The sequence below is a fragment of the Malaclemys terrapin genome, chromosome 16 (genome assembly GCF_027887155.1).
Source record: "Malaclemys terrapin pileata isolate rMalTer1 chromosome 16, rMalTer1.hap1, whole genome shotgun sequence".
Taxonomy (NCBI): Eukaryota; Metazoa; Chordata; order Testudines; family Emydidae; genus Malaclemys; species Malaclemys terrapin.
In genome coordinates this window covers 8,144,251-8,160,026 of record NC_071520.1, presented here as the reverse complement: position 1 = coordinate 8,160,026, position 15,776 = coordinate 8,144,251, and the positions used below count along the sequence as shown (strand labels likewise).

Below are 15,776 nucleotides of genomic sequence, written 5' to 3'. Positions count from 1 at the left end.
CATCACCTCCCTAGATAACCCATTCCAGTGCTTCACCACCCTCCTAGTGAAATAGTGTTTCCTAATATCCAACCTAGACCTCCCCCAGGTGGTCTTATATTAAAGATTGTGAGGCACTCAGATACTACGGTAGTGGGGGTGCAGATAAGTACCTAAGATAAATAAGATAGCAGCACAATGTTGGTAATGCTTTCCCCCACTGCATATTGCATCACCCATATTCTAAAATGAAGTTCTTTGCAAGAGAAATGAGTATGAGAAATACCCAAACGTGTGTGTGTGTGTGTATGTATAGTTTTGGGTATTTCTCATACTTCAGAAGTGACACATACTGTATCACCTGTACATATTGGTTTGAATCCTGCCCACCCAGGCTGAAATAAGACAAAATGAAGTAGTCGGTAGTTCCAGTTCAATGTTACACAAGGTACTGTTACATTTGGCACAATTAGTAGTAGATTTTGCAGAGGAAAGAAATTAAATTGATATGGAATGCAAACAGATTCATATTGGTGTATGGCTGATACATTTTATTTCATGTATGCTGTATTTTGTATACATGAGAACCCTGAGATTTATGAACATTCATAAACTGAAGAGAAAAAGAGAAGGAGAAGAAGTGAGTCTGTGGCTTGTTGGGAAGAAAGTGAGTTCAACTGAAGGAATGAGCTCCACAAAAACGATATAGCCCTAGGGTGAGAGTTTTGTTGTTATAGTTAGCTTAGATGACACACAAAAAGAGAAATAACAATGTCTGGGGAACTGCTTGATTTGTTCCTTGTTTGGGTAAGCAGCTTCAGTCAGTGCCTTTTTTCTCCACTTTTTATAGTACAACTCTATCCCGATATAACACGACCCGATATAACACGAATTCAGATACAACGCGGTAAAGCAGCACTCCGGGGGGGTGGGATTGTGCACTCTGGCGGATCAAAGCAAGTTTGATATAACGCGGTTTCACCTATAACGCGGTAAGATTTTTTGGCTCCCGAGGACAGCGTTATATTGGGGTAGAGGTGTACCTTGTTTCCAGATTTACAAGTTTTCTCTCACCAATGCTTCCTCCTGGTTAATTCAAACTCTGTGATCAGAAGAGGAAGCATTGATCTAATGTTCCTTACTTGCAAATCACTATAAGATCAGGAGAAACATTTACAGAGGCAAAACCTCAAGAGGTCCAATACATTTTCCAAAGTAACCTCCAATCTCTTTCTTTATTCTTCACCACTTTGGAGTTTTTTAATTTACTGTTGATTTAAGCAGGGTATTACAAGGTTCTGCCCCCCCCCCCAAATAAAAACCCGAATAGAAGAAAACAAATAAACCACCACCACAAGTAGCTTAGAAACACCATCGTGTGCAGCTGCAAGTGCTTTGCAAAAATTAAAGTGCTTTCTAACAAGTAATCTTCAAATGAGTAAAAATATGACTCCTCTGATGAGACTTATGGAACATCACTCTAAGACGAAAATATTGAATTAGTAGAAAAAAAACTTAAGCATATCTTAATAAAATGTCTCAGAAATCATTGCAGTAGTTTCTTGCTGAGTTGTAGCATGATGGCTTTTAGGTCTAACAACTAAATGATAGCACATTTTAAAACATGTATTCACTATAAAACTACCAAATAAGGCCCTGATCCTGCAAACACTAACACACATGCTTACTTTTATACATGTAAGTAGTTCCATTGATGTCAAAATTGTATGTATGTAAAATTTAAGCACATGCATAAGTGTTTACAGGATTAGAGCCTCAGTCTTTTATGATGAGCTGTTACGGAGATAGTCTTGAATTAAACATTTTTATTAACTCTTCTGTTTTCTGTCACATTACATGATTGTTTTTCACCACCATAAGTCATGCTTGATGTTGGGCTTGATCCTCATTATTTATCAGATACTTGAGAGAAATGGATTAATATATTTTAGTGTTTGCAATTTCTGCAATAATAAAAACAGAGGCTGTTTCTTCTTGCACCACAAAATGAATTTAGCTACTTTAAAGATGCCTCACATTTTACTGGTGTTATAAAACATTCTTAGTATAGATACATGAAGATCTCTTAATATTGGAGGTGATTACTGAAGCACAACTATTCTTTTTAAAAATTGCATTCTTTAGAAATCCAGTTTGGGAATATCAAAGTTGCAACCAAAGCCTTGATATCTAGGAATCTCCTTCTAGAGTTAAGGGTTATAAAATAGTTGGGTGTGATAGTGAACAAAACTTGGCTTTGATTGCACACAGACTGACATTTAGCACATGCATTCAGAGCTTGGCTTTGAAATGTAATCCTTTGATAGCTTCTTTCACTTAGCGTAATTCTGGGAAAATAGCCTCTTTTAAGTTTGAATGCAGGATAACACAGCTTCCATCAGGTATTTGAGTAGTTCTAGCAAATTAAGGCTATGTCTACTGTAGGAGTGCTTTGTTGGTATAGGTATACCAGTGTACTATATAGGTAAAGTGCTCCTAGTGTGAGCACAATTTATACTGGCAAACCTGTGCTTTTGCTGGTATAGATTATTCCAGACCCACCGAGCGAAATAAGCAATACCAGCAGAAATGCAGTTTCACCAGAGTAACTACACGTAAACTAAGCCATAGCTGTGCTAGCAAAAGCCCCATCAGGGATCATACCCCTTCACACCCTTGGCCAGCACTATGCTGGCAGAAGTCTGTAGTGTAGACTTAGCTTAACATATGTAACAAAAAGAAGAGAAACCAACCCCCCAAAATATACAAAATTCCCAATTTATAGGGCATATTTAACTCTAAACATGTTTTCAGATTCATCATCTTAAACACATATTCACTCAATATATGTGGAGATATTTCCTTGTAATATTTTTTCCTACTTTAACATGCATCGCTAGTAGTTACTTTTTTATTAAAGTTCATGGCACTCCCAAAGTCTTTGATATTACACAAAGAGGCACTTTAAAAATTTAGATAGATTTGTTTGTTAAATAGCTCACAGGCTATTTAAGGTAATAAAGAGCATGGTGGAAGCCCCTATATGGCAGGGATTGTCATCTGTGGGTGATTAAACATCAAAATGAAGCTGAGGCATTTGATCAATTACAAAAGCCATTAATTGGGGCATACTCTTGTTCTGTGAAAAGTATTCCATGTACATGTCAAGAATATATAGCATCTAAGAAAAGAACATAAACATTTTCATCACATTACAAAGGTTTAAAATGTCTTTGGTGCTTCTTTTTAGGATTTTCTGTTTATAATATATTTAAAAGCAGGACTCCAAATAATTTTTCAAGGGTAGAGTCAAAATAAACTATCTGAAGCATGACATGTAGGAAAGGAAGGATGTGACAGAAACCAAAATAAAAATGTCTGTGTATTTGGTGAGACAGTAATGTTTATTCTTTTCCTGGACCCTCATTAATGGAAGTCTTTCACTTGTGCAATAAAAATTTAATCGTGTTCAGTACCTTTTATTATTTCATTCACTGTTTCCGAGCCCTTGTAACTTGCAACAGCCATTCTTGAAGGGTTAGATTCAGCTAGGTGCAGAACACTCTCACCCTGAGCCAGCAAGGTGAATGCATAACTTTAAGCTCATGAGTAATCACAGTGAAATTAATAGGAATACTCATGTAATTAAAGTTAAGTATGTGTTTAAATGTTTTTCTGGATCAAGGCCACAGTGCTCAGCACTTTGCAGTATTGAGTCCAAAAGCAGCTTCAGTCCTTCAGTACCCAAGGGAAGAAAAAATATTTATATAGATAAATAGTTGATACATTTTAGATCGAACAATAATACCTAATTCTTGTACGCCCAAATTTTACTAAATTAATCTTTGCTAATGAGAACAGACAGAATAACTTACGTTATAAATGACCTCCTACTCAACCCCACTCATGAAGATATATGTCATAACTGAGATCAACCATATATTCTCCATAAAGAAAGGAAAGGATACCACACAGGTAACTATGAAAATAGGGTTAGGGTCACGTGCAGTGTAGATAGACTACAAAGATACATGTATTGTCTTTGAGGTTTTCCTGTGGTGCTGCTGCTTTTATATTATATACCACAAGAAGAACTATCTAATTAAAATCATATAGGAAATGTACTGCCTGCATAATGTTTTGTAAGATTGTCTTAATAAAGAAAGAAACAAAGGAGAACGTGGAGATAAGTTTTAGGTTTCTCTTACGCTCTATTTGATTTCAGCAAACTTTCTCTTTATTGAGGGGAGGAGTACAATGTGACATGAGACATTCATCATACAACTGAACTAATTTAATTTATAAACAGCAGTCCTGTTGGTTTTAAAAGATTAAACTGAGATGAAAAATACTCTAGTGAAATATATCCCTATAATGATATCATAAGACGACTTTGCATTTTCACTACCTAGCAGCTAGAAATGGTGTGTGTGTGCATGCATGCGTGCATGCATGTATTTTTTATATGAAAGAAAGATCTTTGAATATAAAATAAACCCACATGGAGCACACATGCTTTTGATGACATCCCCAAATACTTAGAAAACTTTCCCTTCTCATCAAGATGTCATCATAAGTCTGTGGAAGAGTGCAGTAGACTTATAACTCACATTAGACATAAATCATCAATTTATTTTGTGTATATGTATCAATTTATCATCTGTCACATACAGTAAATAGATTTAATGTTCCAAACTGCATATCTTCTTCAAGTGCTTGCTTATGTCAGTTCCATTCTAGGTGTGTGCATGTGCACAGTTATCGGAGATTTTTGCCTTAGCAGTATCTGTAGGGTCGGCTGTGGCACCCCCTTGAGTGCCGTGCCCATGTGCTTGTATATAGACGCTGCCGACCCTATGCCCTCTCAGTTCCTTCTTACTGCCCATGACTGTTGGTAGGAGCACCTTGTCTTACAATCATAAGAGCATTAGCGGTTCTTCAACAGCCCATTGTCTTTTTTCTATATAGTTAGGTACTCAGCCTTTAAGATAAGTGTCGGTAGTTTGGTAGTTAGAGTCCTGACTGGGACTTCGCCTCGGAGCAGGGTTCAAACCATGCTCGTCATGCAACAGGCCGATGCCTGTTATTGACCCCCATGACAGTTGTCTGAAGTGTCTGGAGGAGTCCCATAGGAAAGACGAGTGCAGAATCTGTAAGAACTTTTGCCCTAGAACCCAAAAGGAACAGGATATCCGCTTGAGGGCCCTCCTCATGGAGGTTGCACTTCTTCCTGCATCAGAGCCCTCCCGCTCGGCTCCCACGCTGAGCACCTTGGCACCAATGCAGAGTGCATTGCTGGCACCAGGCTCCGCCCGGCACTGAAAGGGAGAGGGACCTTGGGCAAAGGACCTACGTCAGGCCATGTGTCCACCCCAGGGCTTCACGGGGGTACCACTAAGGTTGGACCCCTCGGCCCAGCCAGGGATCTGCCTCCAACTCCCATGAGTAGCAGGGGACCCGGCTTCTTCTAGATCCCTCGTTGCCCGAAGGAGCCCTGGTGGCTAAAGAAGAAGCAGTCCGACTGGCACTGCAGACACCGCACCAGGCGCCGGACTTGACTAAGGCTCCAATGCCTAAGTGCAAGCTGGTCATGGGACTGCCCCCTAGTGCACTGGAGCACCCTTGGTCCCTGGACCGCAGGTGTAGATTCCCCGTCCGCATGGCCTAGGACCCCTGCACCCATTCACGGTCTCCGTCAGGGATCCTTCTCACGAGCAACTCCTCTTCCAAGAGGTTGAGAACCTCCTGCTCCTGGGGGCAGTGGAGGAGGTCCCTTGAGACATGAAAGGAAAGGGGTTCTACTCCCACTCCTTCCTGATCCCAAAAGGAAAAGGGGGCCTCAAATTCATCTTGGACCTGCATCATCTCAACAGGTCTCTCAAAAAGTTGAAGTTTCGCATAGTCTCCCTGACCTCCATCATCCCCTCCCTGGATCCAGGAGACTGGTACGCTGCCCTTAACTTGAAGGACATATATTTCCACATTTCCATTTTCCTGGGGCACTGGCACTTCCTTCATTTTACGCTGGGCCAGCGCCATTTCAAATTCACAGCATGGCCATTTGGTCTCTCATCAGCCCCGAGAGTGTTCACGAAGTGCACAGCACCAGTGGCTGCTTATCTGAGGTGCCAGGGTGTTCAAATTTACCCCTACCTCGATGACTGGCTAATAAAGCGTCGGTCCTGGGATCAGGTGTGGCAGCATCTTGATCTGGTTTGTTCCACCTGTCATGACCTGGGGCTGTTAATAAATGAGAAAAAGTCAACCTTAAGTCCAGTGCAACACATAGAGTTAATTGGAGCAGTCCTCGACTCTACTCAGGCCAGAGCCTTCCTTCCCGAGGCTTGGTTCCAAGCCATGGCAGACCTCATCTCGTGCATGCAAGCCCACCCTCTCATCACCACTCACATGTGCCTGCGATTGTTGGGCCATATGGCAGCCTGCACTTACGTGGTCCGACATTTGCAGCTCTGTCTCGGACCCCTGCCAGGCTGGTGTCAGTTTACATCCCCAACAGACACAGGATGGACTGGGCGGTTAGGGTCCCAGACCATGTACTGTCGTCACTCACCTGGTTGCAGAATCCTGCATCAGTGTTGGAGGGAGTTTCCTTCGTGGCTCCATCCCCATTGTTGACCTTCATCTCTGATGCTTCGGACCTGGGCGATCTTAGCATGCAAGGCCGTTGATTTGAGTCACAATTGCTCCCTACACATCAACGTCAGGGAGCTAAAACTGGTTCGCCTGGCCTGCCAAGTCTTCCTACCTCACATAAAAACCAGGGTGGTCCAGGTCCTGACAGACAATACAGCAGCTGTATTTATTCTAGATCAACAAGCAAGGTGGAAGCCAGATAGTCTGCCCTTTGCCAAGAAGTTCTCAGGCTTTGGAACTTCTGTGTACAACACGGCATCCATCTCATAGCCGTACATCTCCCCGGGGCCAGGAACGCTTTGGCAGATTGCCTCAGCAGGAACTTCTCATCTCGCCATGAGTGTTCCCTCCATCTGGAAGTGGTCAGCATCATCTTCCAGAGGTGGGGGACTACCTAGGTGGAGCTGTTCGTGTCCAGGCAGAACAGGAAATGCCACATTTTCTGCTTGATTTGGGGATAGACAGAGGCTCCCTGTTGGACGCTTTCCTATTCCCATGTTCAGGGGCTCTGTTGTACGCCTTTCCCCCAGTCCCATTAATTCACAGGGTCCTCATGAAAATCAAGCAGGACAAGGCAAAGGTGATCCTCATAGCACTGGCTTGGCTGCGCCAGAACTGATTCGGCACGCTCCTGGGCCTCTCAGTGGCTGCTACATTATGGCTACTGCACAGGCCAGACCTGCTGTACCAAAACCATAGCAGTCTTGTGCATCCAAACAGGGCAGTGCCACACCTGATGGCTTGGCTGCTGCATGGTTAAATATGGAGGAGCAGGAGTGCTCAGCTGGTGTCCAACAGGTCCTATTGGGCAGCAGAAAGCCCGCCACCAGAGTGACCTACTTGGTCAAATGGAAACAGTTCGCTTGTTGGACCTCGGATAAAGGCATTCGGCCCGAGCGGGCCTCGGTGCAATTAATCCTGGACTACCTTCTGCATCTCAAACTCCAAGGCCTGTCCCTTTCATCTATCAAGGTCCACTTGGCCACTATCTCGGCCTTCCATCCTCCACTCGAGGGGAGGTCAGTTTTCACCCAGGACATGACTGCCCGGTTCCTCAAGGGTCTCGAGCGGGTGGATGAAATGTCCAGAATGGATCGACATGAGCAACACATCTTAGTTACAAAAGGTAGGTAACCACTTTTTCTTCACACACAACTCCATTTAGGGCAGAAGTTGTATACCCCTTACATTCCACAGGCAGCAACTAGTACTTTTTGCTTTTTCAGTCCGCATGCATTCACACTCACCATCATTTGGTGATAACACAATGTAGTGAAGTATCAGACTTGTAGCCGTCTCAGAGTGACTAGGGGAGTAGCTGGAAGACTATTTCACATGCATGGTGGTTTCTGGCATCCTGAAGAATGTCGGAGAGAGACAAAAAATACAGAAAAAGTAAGATAACATAAAAAATAAATTTACGGTGTGGCCCAGATTTTCAAGGGCTCATTATCCACAACTGGGACCAGATATTTTAAAAAGCTCATTGTGCTGAGCTCTTCCGAAAATCTGGCCCTGACCGAGAATGCTGAGCACTTTCGTAAGTTTAGTCCTATGTGTGTTCTGTTGTACTTGTTTAGTTTCTTACAGGGGAATGTCTCATATACATAACTACAAGAATTGTATGAAAAATATTCTTTGTGGAGTCTTTGTAGTTTAGAGAGAGTATAACTGGGACTGTTAGTCACCATTAAGAAAACTGGATGTTGCTAAAGCGCTACTGAAGGTTTGTTATGTAAAATACAGACAAGAAAGTTTCTTGCAATCTTATTTCTTGTTCATTACAGACTAGCCCTAAATATGTGGTCTGCAGTTAGAGTACTCTATGAAGACCTTTGCTTTTATCAATATGTGGAGATGTAGGTTGTATATGATTACAAAAATAAATAAATGAAAGTCTTATATCTGTTCCTGAAAGCTGACTTTTTCAGCATGTTAATTTCTTCCCCTTCCCATTGTATTTTATTTGTAGATCTGTCTTACGCTTTGTAGCAGGATTGATTTCTGCAGCTTGGTATTTAACGAATTATATGAAACTGTACTGAAGACAAGAATGTCAGTATGTTGGGATATGCATTCCTAAAAAGAACACATCACTCTGTGCACTGACACTGTTTTCTTGAAATAAAACTCATGTTTGTTACCAAAGTAAATATTTTATACAAAATCTGCCAGAAGCTTACCAAGAGTGTGTAGAGTCCCCAAACCTTGATCTTTATTGTTTTTGGTCTTTAAAAGCTGTGCTTAAAACAGTGAGTCTGTTGCCAGAGGGAACATTCACTTTATGTAACTGTTTTTTCTCTTGCAAAGTATTGCAATACAGCCCCCTGGAGTAGGACTTAGGAACAGTAAAAGGGGAGAAGCCTGATACTGTACACAGATGGATAAACGTTACTTTCCCTGGACACATTTGCTCAGCAGAGGAAGAGTTCTGCCTTTAGGAATTTATTAGCTCCGGTCAAGACTGGCTACAGAGAACCAAATCATGACTAAGCAAGATTTTCCATTTTTCTCTTGCCTACATATCTCAGGCAGATTTACTTGGATCTAGTGCTATAAATGATCCTGATTTCACTAATCTAGCTTGTAACTGTCTACTAGGGTACAATTTATGAATAATGGGCTAGTTATCTTAGACTGTTACGTTTCCAGAAACATGAAATGGAATCCTTCCTATATTTTCACTCTCCCTGTAATTCATGTTCCATATGCTATTTCTTTGAGTTATCTGAAGTTATGCTTACTTAGTCTGTTGATGTTAATGCTTAGTTTATTTTGATGTCATCTGGTTCACTGATGACAAAAGGTGCAATGTACTATATTCTGTCCACTGTGGAAACATATGCATCTTTATCTTCCTAAATTCCCATTTTGTCTATTTCTTACTCTGACAATGTTTATAGAAGGTTGTGAATGTTGTGTAAGAATGAATATGACTTGTTCATGCCTGACTGCTTTGCAAGAGGCTTGAAAGAGTCAATATGTGGTCCCAGATGGCTATTTTTCTTTCACTTCAGTGGAAGGCAAGCAGGACTTTCACAGTCAAAACTGTAGGAAGCTTGTAGAATCAGAAGGATTCCTATGCACTGTCCTAAAGACCGGAGTTCAAAATGATTTCTTCACAAATAGCTTTTCTATCTGCTTTAGAAAATCTGGCCTGCTGAACTCTTTGCAGAGACTATTTCCACTTGATCTTAGACCAGACTTTTCATAGTTTTGCAATTAAAGCCTTATGAATATAAAAGGGCATCATCCTTTGTCCAGAGACTAATATTATTTTTGATTAAATGTTTTGGGTTCTGTTTATGATTTTATTTGTTATATGAGCAGAAGGGTTGTGTTTTGTTTTGGGGTTTTCTCTCCCCCACCCCCCAAGAGCAGAGTAGCTGAATGGAAATACCATGAATCTATGACCCATTTCCTTTCCCCCTTACAGCTTGCTGTAAAAATTTAGTGGCTAGTTTAAATCTACTGTGCAAGTGGTAGAGCAGTAAACTTAAAATGTCTTTTCTGTTGCCATAAAGAAATCAAGTAAAACTTGCTAGTTCTCATTGCTGAATGATACAAAGTGCTACTAAACACAGGGTGTGCAGTGCTGAGGAGATTGAATAAAAGTTTAGCCACCTTCCATTTTGATGCTTTTTAAAATAACCTGCCCCCGGATTTTCTAGAGTGAACTTTTCTCTTTTTTTATAACATCAGTTGTAGAACCTTTAAACAGAAGCCTAACTTTTATTTAAGGACAAACACTTGATTTACAAAAAATGCAGAATGACTTAGAGATTTAAGAAGATTAAACAACATCCTGTTCCAGACTATCAGTTCAGCTATTCAAAAAGAGTTTACTGCAGTGTTGCAGTTAGTTGACTTGAACTGTGAAGTGAAATTGTTACAGTTGTCAGTGTTATTTCCTTAGCTGAAGGTAGTTATGTTGTGGCTGGCTTAGTGCCAAAGCCAACAACTATTAAAGAATGCCTTGCCACTGTAGTCCTGCAATAATTTATCTGAACAATACAAATTGTATGGGTTTTTGTTGTTGTTGTTTGGCTGGTTTTTGTTTATTTAAGAAGTGTGGTGTTACAATTAGCAACATTTAAGCAAACGATTAGATGTAATGTAATGCAAAGCAATTCTATGTGGTGGATTAAGTGGGAACATTTTATTTTCATTATTATTTACTGAACATTATTCTTGATGGTGTATGGCAGTGTCATGGACGGCCTGAGCCACCGGTTTATTGAGATTGTTGCCTTCCGAGCAATTCTCTGTGCCTTAAAAAACAAAACAAAACAAAAAAAAACAATATTCCCATGGCATATAAGTAATGATTCTTCCTCCCTATTCCTGTTCTCAGCTGAAGTTCAGGTCCTAAGAGTTCTCTTTCCTTTTCATCCTGAAGACAGTATTTTGACTTCTTGAAGCCTTCTGCATGCAGACAACTGTTTGTAGTGAGCTTTCCTTAATTGAATTGGGTAGGAAAATGAATCTCTGAGGTTGATGTCCAGTTCCATCATCAGCCAGAAGTTGGTAATTGTGCTGTGTACAGTCATCTTCAGTGGTTCTGAGCTCAGTTTACTTGAGTGAAACAACAGAACTGGGTTTTCAACCCAATGTGGCCCCCATCTGCTACAAAATCTGTCCTCTTTTCCCCCACATTCATTGATATGCTAGTGAACCAGTTTTTTATTTCTTTTTATCCAGTGAACATTTGTCTTGCGCCTTCACATTCTTCCTTCATGGGGAAAGCAACGTGTGCACAAGCGTGGAGATTGCCCAACACCAGCCAATCTACCTAATCAATGAGGAGCATATCCACATGGCCCAGTCCTCTCCTGCACCATTCCAAGGTAAGTGCACTTCTGACTGTGGCAGCTCTGGAAGTATAAAGACTTGCAGAACATGTAGTTTATGTGCCTATTTTAATTCCTATATATCAAAAGCCCCTAACTTGGCCCCAGTAATGGGTCAGGAAATAGATCCAGAAATGATTAAGAAACTAATTCTATTTTAAAAGTTACTGAGTTTTAAGTTCCCCTCAGGAAACTGGGAGCTTGAGGTAAAACCCTGTTAAGATTTTTAGTATGATAGCTAGCTGTAAATAAATGTTAGGTCATGTTTTCCAGGTTTTTCTAGTCATTAACCTCATTAGATGCAAATATTTTCTGAAATAAGTACAACAAAACAAATTGTAATTGTTGTGAGATCTGTATGAACATTTTATATATTAGCACAGTGTCACAAGGTCCAGTAGGCTCTGGTCTATGGGTAGTGTTCTTAAATGCTACTGCAGTACAAATAATTGATCATGATAACATAGATTATTTGCTTGAACTGGAGTTGTTTTGTCTGAGTGACAGTCCCTCATTTTATTTTTCCTTCAGTGTGCTGTTTGTGGTGCAACGCATTTGTCAAAATGCAGATTTTTCAGAAAGAAAGGTGAAAATACAGAACATAACCAAAGAGAAGAATAAGCATTTAAAATATATAAAAAGAGACATACCTGATATAGTCTTAAAGGTTTTTACAGCTTTTTAGGTTACAGTGTAGTGTTGTAAGCCATAAAAATGCTCTGTGCAATTTGGAAAAGAAAACATTGCACTTAAATTAAAAAAAAAATTAAGTATTACATACTGTATTACAGGATATCTTCAGAAGTATGTCTTCTGTTATTCCATTGATGTATAGTTATTTTTATCCCTCTTAATATTTATTTCATTATTTTACAAAGTTAAGTTGTGTGCACTATATTTTAAAAATAAGCAAAATGCAAAGAGCTGCTATCTAAAATCACAATGCAAACAAGACTGAGAACGAATCTAGGGGAAGTGGAATGTGGTTGCTCTGCAGTTGAAATCCACATATTGTAGAGACTAGAGAGTAGTATGTTTTATTTTTCAGTTCTGTTGAGTCCTTATGGTTTAAATGGTACATTGACGGGCCAAGCATACAAGATGTCAGATCCAGCAACCCGTAAATTGATTGAGGAATGGCAGTATTTCTACCCCATGGTGCTGAAGAAGAAGGAGGGGCTGAAAGAGGAAGAGGAATTAGGATATGATGACGATTTCCCTGTGGCAGTTGAAGTCATTGTTGGTGAGATTTAGTATTTTGCCTAAAGAACATTTCGCCCCACCTCATAATTAAAAAAAAAAAAAAAAATCTAATTAATCAGAAACAACCTTTCTAATTTCCCTATCTGGTTTTGTGGCTCTCTTGACACTGGAGCATTCTGACTAGTTATCTTGCCTCAAGGTTCTTACTCCCTGTATCCCTGATGCTGTTATTACAATATCAAGCTTCTTATTTCAGCTCCCTATTTGTCATAAAAGGATGGACGAATACTTAGGAATGAATATGCAGGCTGTAAACTTCTTTAGATCTTTTCTATTTTGACTAGTAAGGATTGTCTAGTGCATGTTGAAACCAAGACAAGGCCAGCCTGGGTAGCTGAATAATAAATGGAGAATTTAAAGACTTATTTTCTTCTTCCTGTTCCCATTCTTTATAGGTGGCGTACGAATGGTGTATCCTTCAGCTTTTGTTCTCATCTCTCAGAATGACATCCCCCTGTCTCAGAGTGCTGCCAGTGCTGGAGGCCACATCAATGTGGGTCAGCAGGGACTTGGCAGCATGAAAGATTCCAGTAATTGTGGGATGCCTCTCACTCCACCCACTTCCCCAGAGCAGGCCATCATAGGTAAGCAATAAACCTAGCAAAGAGACCTGACTCATCCTATTGAAAACTCATTTTAAATATTCTTTAACTGATTCAGTGAATGACAGTGTTCCATAATCTCTTATCAGTTTACTCTTTGAACCAACGGAGGTATTACTGAGGTGTACCAGCACAGTGTGCTTTCATTTTTGCATAGATTATAATTTCAGGGGGATAAATGTGTGAACAGCAGCAGAAAAAAGAGAGAGAATACGCTAATGAGTAGAACACAGGGATTTTCACATGAGTTCACAGAACAGAAGAGTTACCAGTTTTGTGAGAGTTAATTTCTGCCCAGTTTATTGGAAATCTATTGCATTTATGAGACAGCATGGACACCTGAGACTGTAGAAAGGATCAGGCCTTGTCAGAGTCCTTAATTGCATACTTGCTTAAGGGGGATGTAGGGATTAATTAGTTAATCATGGTAAAGTATTACAAACATGAAAAATACCATATAATTTATTAAGCATTACTATTGGAACAATGCCAGTATCTGAATGATGGTCAATATATTGACCAACATAGTGGGGCTTGAACCAAGGACCTCCAGAAAAAAAAGAATGAGTCTCTGCAGCTTAAGGTAAAAAGTCAGGCTCTGTAGGTGGAGGATGTAATGAACTCTCATGAGATGTGGCTGGGTCAAAGAAGGGGACACGTAAAACTCGCTGACCAGTGGAGTTGCTAAGTAATTTACACCAGTTGAGGTTCTAGCCTTCTATTCTGTTATTATGCCACATATTTTCTGTACTTCTGTTTTCCAGTACACTCTTACTGCAGACAGTTGCATGTAAACTATATCTTTATTTCCAAGAAGTTCATCTACCTCTTTTTGATCCTCACACAGGTCATGATACTGCGTGACTGTACCCTTAGTTGCCACAAAGGTTACTATGAAATCACAAAAAGTTTTTGTGTAGATCAGTTCTGGATTATGCTCTTTGCATCATTTGACTTCAGAGATTTGCCAGTTATTAAAATTTATTTATTAATACATTCCCTGATTTCAGAAGCACCGGCGTGTTTTTTAATTTAAACCTCAGTGTAGAAATTGTGGTTTGGATTCATAGAAGATGCTCTAAATTGAGTCATGCATGCAGGATCGTTGTAGTATGCTCAGCAATGAAATTTTGGACAACTTTCATCTGTTAGCAGCTTGTCTTGGAACAGTTTATGTTTATTATCTCAGTGGATTCTTAAAATCACATCTGTCTACAATGTCCCTTCCAGTTACACAGATTGAATATTGACTTTAAACATTATGCTTAAAAGAACCCAAGTAAGTTGCAAACTAAACATACTGGGTCTTAGTGACAAGGCCATTGGACAATTAATGGAGATATCCTATCTCCTAGAACTGGAAGGGACCTTGAAAGGTCATCGAGTCCAGCCCCCTGCCTTCACGAGCAGGACCAAGTACTGATTTTGCCCCAGATCCCTAAGTGGCCCCCTCAAGGATTGAACTCACAACCCTGGGTTTAGCAGGCCAGTGCTCAAGCCACTGAGCTATCCCTCCCCCCAATTGCAATATCAATCATGCAGAAACAGTATAAGTTACAATGCAAACTAGTAATTTGAATAACATAGAATCATAGAAATATAGGGCTGGAAGGGACCTTGAGTAGTCATCAAGTCCAGGCCCCTATGCTGAGGCAGGACCAAAAACACATAGACAATGTCAAACTCGTCTTAAAAACCTACAATGATGGGGTTTCCATAACTTCCCTCAGAAGCCTATTCCAGAACTTAACTGCCCTTATAGTTAAGTTTTTCCTAATATCTAACATAAATCTCTCTTGCTGCAGATTAAGTCCATTATGTATTGTCCAACCTTCAGTGGCCATGGAGAACAATTGATCACTGTCCTCTTTATAACAGCCTTTAGCATATTTCAAGCATGTTATCAGGTCTCCCCCCAGTCTTCTTTTCTCAAGACTAAACATGCCCAGTTCTTTTATCCTTTCCTTAGAGAACAGCTTTTCTAAAATTTTTATCATTTTTGTTGCTTTCCTCTGTATTCTCTCCAATTTGTCCACATCTTTCCTAGCCACCTAAAGTGTGGTGCATAGTACTCCATCTGAGGCCTCACCAGTGCCAAATAGAGTGAGACAATTACCTCTTGTCTCTTATGTTCAACACTCCTGTTAATACATCCCAGAATGATATTAGCCTTTTTTTGCAACCGCATCACGACTGATATTCAATGTGTGATCCACTATAACCCCCAGATCCTTTATAGCAGTACTACCACCTAGTCAGTTATTCCCCATTTTGTAGCTGTGCATGTAGTTTTTCCTTCCTAAGTGAAGTACCTTGCACTTGTCCTTATTGAATTTTATCTTGTTGATTCCAGATCAGTTCTCTAATTTCTCAAGGTTGTTTTGCATTCTAATCTTGTCCTCCAAAGTGCTTGCAACCCCTCCAATTT

At 40.2% G+C, this 15,776-nt stretch overlaps 1 protein-coding gene across 2 annotated transcripts in view; it reads left to right on the top strand.

The window, feature by feature from the left end:
* Nucleotides 1-15,776, top strand: part of MED13L (mediator complex subunit 13L) — a 396,063-nt gene that overhangs the window by 292,632 nt on the left and 87,655 nt on the right. For both annotated transcript variants that reach the window (XM_054006362.1, XM_054006361.1), the window contains exons 5-7: nucleotides 11,335-11,480; nucleotides 12,532-12,726; nucleotides 13,142-13,330. In XM_054006362.1, the coding sequence (XP_053862337.1) occupies nucleotides 11,335-11,480; nucleotides 12,532-12,726; nucleotides 13,142-13,330 (530 nt within the window). The remainder of the gene's footprint in view (nucleotides 1-11,334; nucleotides 11,481-12,531; nucleotides 12,727-13,141; nucleotides 13,331-15,776) is intronic.